We start from the raw sequence: 5,000 nt of genomic DNA, 5'->3' as shown, positions 1-5,000 counted from the left end.
AACCTACATTTGGCAGGATGAACCTGCATTTGGCAGGTTGAACCTACATTTGGCAGGATGAACCTATATTTGGCAGGTTGAACCTACATTTGGCAGGATGAACCTACATTTGGCAGGTTGAACCTACATTTGGCAGGTTGAACCTACATTTGGCAGGATTAACCTACATTTGGCAGGATGAACCTACATTTGGCAGGATGAACCTACATTTGGCAGGATGAACCTACATTTGGCAGGTTGAACCTACATTTGGCAGGTTGAACCTACATTTGGCAGGATGAAACTACATTTGGCAGGTTGAACCTACATTTGGCAGGTTGAACCTACATTTGGCAGGATGAACCTACATTTGGCAGGTTGAACGTACATTTGGCAGGATGAACCTACATTTGGCAGGATGAACCTACATTTGGCAGGTTGAACCTACATTTGGCAGGATGAACCTACATTTGGCAGGATGAACCTACATTTGGCAGGATGAACCTACATTTGGCAGGATGAACCTAAATTTGGCAGGATGAACCTACATTTGGCAGGATGAACCTACATTTGGCAGGTTGAACCTACATTTGGCAGGTTGAATCTATATTTGCCTGGCATTTTAGCTATTGGTGCGCCTAATCAGTCACTTGTGTTCCGGCCTGGCTGAGTGCCATAGTGGGTGAAAGGGTCTCCTGGCAACCAGAGCGCCAACCACGTGAGGAAATAAAACTTTGTAGTCGATCTGGAAATATTTATATTCTAATATTTTTAATTTGAACATATTTGATCATTTCATGTTCTCCTTTTCTTTGAATTCAAATACTTTTTAATTACCAACTTGAGAAAATGTCTGATTTTCAAGGTATTCCAGGACTTGGTCGTGCTCCTCTTTGGGCAGCGGTGGTATCCTCTAAACGTGGCAGGGTGAGAGTATATATTTACCTGCTCCTCTAAACGTGGTAGGGTGAGAGTATATATTTACCTGCTCCTCTAAACGTGGCAGGGTGAGAGTATATATATTCCTGCTCCTCTAAACGTGGTAGGGTGAGAGTATATATTTACCTGCTCCTCTAAACGTGGCAGGGTGAGAGTATATATTTACCTGCTCCTCTAAACGTGGTAGGGTGAGAGTATATATTTACCTGCTCCTCTAAACGTGGTAGGGTGAGAGTATATATTTACCTGCTCCTCTAAATGTGGTAGGGTGAGAGTATATATTTACCTGCTCCTCTAAATGTGGTAGGGTGAGAGTATATATTTACCTGCTCCTCTAAACGTGGTAGGGTGAGAGTATATATTTACTTGCTCCTCTAAACGTGGCAGGGTGAGAGTATATATTTACCTGCTCCTCTAAACGTGGTAGGGTGAGAGTATATATTTACCTGCTCCTCTAAACGTGGTAGGGTGAGAGTATATATTTACCTGCTCCTCTAAACGTGGTAGGGTGAGAGTATATATTTACCTGCTCCTCTAAACGTGGTAGGGTGAGAGTATATATTTACCTGCTCCTCTAAACGTGGCAGGGTGAGAGTATATATTTACCTGCTCCTCTAAACGTGGTAGGGTGAGAGTATATATTTACCTGCTCCTCTAAACATGGTAGGGTGAGAGTATATATTTACCTGCTCCTCTAAACGTGGTAGGGTGAGAGTATATATTTACCTGCTCCTCTTTGGGCAGTGGTGGTATCCTCTAAACGTGGTAGGGTGAGAGTATATATTTACCTGCTCCTCTTTGGGCAGTGGTGGTATCCTCTAAACGTGGTAGGGTGAGAGTATATATTTACCTGCTCCTCTAAACGTGGCAGGGTGAGTATATATATTCCTGCTCCTCTAAACGTGGTAGGGTGAGAGTATATATTTACCTGCTCCTCTTTGGGCAGCGGTGGTATCCTCTAAACTTGGCAGGGTGAGAGTATATATTTACCTGCTCCTCTAAACGTGGCAGGGTGAGAGTATATATTTACCTGCTCCTCTAAACGTGGCAGGGTGAGAGTATATATATTCCTGCTCCTCTAAACGTGGTAGGGTGAGAGTATATATTTACCTGCTCCTCTTTGGGCAGCGGTGGTATCCTCTAAACTTGGCAGGGTGAGAGTATATATTTACCTGCTCCTCTAAACGTGGCAGGGTGAGAGTATATATTTACCTGCTCCTCTAAACGTGGCAGGTGAGAGTATATATTTACCTGCTCCTCTTTGGGCAGTGGTGGTATCCTCTAAACGTGGCAGGGTGAGAGTATATATATTCCTGCTCCTCTAAACGTGGTAGGGTGAGAGTATATATTTACCTGCTCCTCTTTGGGCAGTGGTGGTATCCTCTAAACGTGGCAGGGTGAGAGTATATATATTCCTGCTCCTCTAAACGTGGTAGGGTGAGAGTATATATTTACCTGCTCCTCTTTGGGCAGCGGTGGTATCCTCTAAACTTGGCAGGGTGAGAGTATATATTTACCTGCTCCTCTAAACGTGGCAGGGTGAGAGTATATATTTACCTGCTCCTCTTTGGGCAGTGGTGGTATCCTCTAAACGTGGCAGGGTGAGAGTATATATTTACCTGCTCCTCTAAACGTGGCAGGGTGAGAGTATATATTTACCTGCTCCTCTTTGGGCAGTGGTGGTATCCTCTAAACGTGGCAGGGTGAGAGTATATATTTACCTGCTCCTCTAAACGTGGCAGGGTGAGAGTATATATTTACCTGCTCCTCTTTGGGCAGTGGTGGTATCCTCTAAACGTGGCAGGGTCGGTGTGGCAGTGTCAGGTAGAGTGGTGGTCTCTTTACAGAGGAGAAAAGAATAACAAGAAGATTTCTTAATTGTATAATATTTTGAAAGGTCCGATGGAAAACTGACATAAGGAATCGTTTTAAGATGTCAAACCATGGATCACCATTTTGAAGTTCAAGAATCCCTTTAGGTAGCAACATTTCTTAAATAAAAATGTTTTTTTTCCAAAATATTGAATTTGGCCTTTACTACTATAGAAACGCATCGCAAAACATATTCAACAATGGCAAAAGAGACAGTCCAAAAATCAATCATGTTTTGAAGAGTCTGTCCTGTATCTAGGAGACTTAAGAAATATATATATATATATATGCATAAAGTGCCAGTCAAAAGTTTAGACACACCTACTCATTTCAGGGTTTTTCTTTATTTGTACTATTCTCTACATTGTAGAGTAATAGTGAAGACATCAAACCTATGAAATAACACATATGGAATCATGTAGTAACCAAAAAAGTGTTATATATTTTATATTTGAGATTCTTCAAAATAACCCTTTGCCTTGATGAGAGCATTGCACACCCTTGGAGTTCTCTCAACCAGCTTCATGAGGTAGAAATATAGACTTGAATATTATACCACCATCTACTGGGTGGTGGTACAGTATTAGAGTCTATTGGGTGGTGGTATAGTATTAGAGTATATTGGGTGGTGGTATAGTATTAGAGTCTATTGGGTGGTGGTACAGTATTAGAGTCTATTGGGTGGTGGTATAGTATTAGAGTATATTGGGTGGTGGTATAGTATTAGAGTCTATTGGGTGGTGGTACAGTATTAGAGTCTATTGGGTGGTGGTATAGTATTAGAGTCTATTGGGTGGTGGTATAGTATTAGAGTATATTGGGTGGTGGTACAGTATTAGTCTATTGGGTGGTGGTACAGTATTAGAGTATATTGGGTGGTGGTATAGTATTAGAGTATATTGGGTGGTGGTACAGTATTAGTCTAGTGGGTGGTGGTACAGTATTAGTCTAGTGGGTGGTGGTACAGTATTAGTATATTGGGTGGTGGTACAGTATTAGTCTAGTGGGTGGTGGTATAGTATTAGAGTATATTGGGTGGTGGTACAGTATTAGTCTAGTGGGTGGTGGTACAGTATTAGTCTATTGGGTGGTGGTACAGTATTAGAGTCTATTGGGTGGTGGTATAGTATTAGTCTATTGGGTGGTGGTATAGTATTAGTCTATTGGGTGGTGGTATAGTATTAGTCTATTGGGTGGTGGTATAGTATTAGAGTCTATTGGGTGGTGGTACAGTATTAGAGTCTATTGGGTGGTGGTATAGTATTAGAGTATATTGGGTGGTGGTATAGTATTAGAGTATATTGGGTGGTGGTATAGTATTAGTCTATTGGGTGGTGGTACAGTATTAGAGTATATTGGGTGGTGGTATAGTATTAGTCTATTGGGTGGTGGTACAGTATTAGAGTCTATTGGGTGGTGGTACAGTATTAGAGTCTATTGGGTGGTGGTATAGTATTAGTCTATTGGGTGGTGGTATAGTATTAGAGTCTATTGGGTGGTGGTATAGTATTAGAGTCTATTGGGTGGTGGTATAGTATTAGAGTCTATTGGGTGGTGGTATAGTATTAGAGTATATTGGGTGGTGATATAGTATTAGAGTATATTGGGTGGTGGTATAGTATTAGTCTATTGGGTGGTGGTACAGTATTAGAGTCTATTGGGTGGTGGTATAGTATTAGTCTATTGGGTGGTGGTATAGTATTGTCTATTGGGTGGTGGTATAGTATTAGAGTCTAGTGGGTGGTGGTATAGTATTAGTCTATTGGGTGGTGGTATAGTATTAGTCTATTGGGTGGTGGTATAGTATTAGTCTATTGGGTGGTGGTACAGTATTAGTCTATTGGGTGGTGGTATAGTATTAGTCTATTGGGTGGTGGTATAGTATTAGTCTATTGGGTGGTGGTATAGTATTAGTCTACTGGGTGGTGGTATAGTATTAGAGTCTATTGGGTGGTGGTATAGTATTAGAGTATTGGGTGGTGGTATAGTATTAGTCTATTGGGTGGTGGTATAATATTAGTCTAGTGGGTGGTGGTATAGTATTAGTCTATTGGGTGGTGGTATAGTATTAGAGTCTATTGGGTGGTGGTATAGTATTAGAGTCGATTGGGTGGTGGTATAATATTAGTCTATTGGGTGGTGGTATAATATTAGTCTAGTGGGTGGTGGTATAGTATTATTATTGGGTGGTGGTATAGTATTAGTCTATT

The 5,000-nt window shown here is 41.2% G+C and overlaps 1 protein-coding gene across 2 annotated transcripts in view; it reads right to left on the bottom strand.

The window, feature by feature from the left end:
* Positions 1-5,000, bottom strand: part of LOC112246167 (neuropilin-2) — a 320,170-nt gene that overhangs the window by 109,413 nt on the left and 205,757 nt on the right. For both annotated transcript variants that reach the window (XM_042320049.1, XM_042320048.1), the window contains exon 12: positions 2,680-2,757. In XM_042320049.1, the coding sequence (XP_042175983.1) occupies positions 2,680-2,757 (78 nt within the window). The remainder of the gene's footprint in view (positions 1-2,679; positions 2,758-5,000) is intronic.

This window comes from Oncorhynchus tshawytscha, linkage group LG03, assembly GCF_018296145.1.
Source record: "Oncorhynchus tshawytscha isolate Ot180627B linkage group LG03, Otsh_v2.0, whole genome shotgun sequence".
In the NCBI taxonomy this organism is placed as follows: domain Eukaryota; kingdom Metazoa; phylum Chordata; class Actinopteri; order Salmoniformes; family Salmonidae; genus Oncorhynchus; species Oncorhynchus tshawytscha.
Note: the sequence above shows the minus strand (reverse complement) of the source record. Positions and strands in the feature narration are given on the sequence as shown.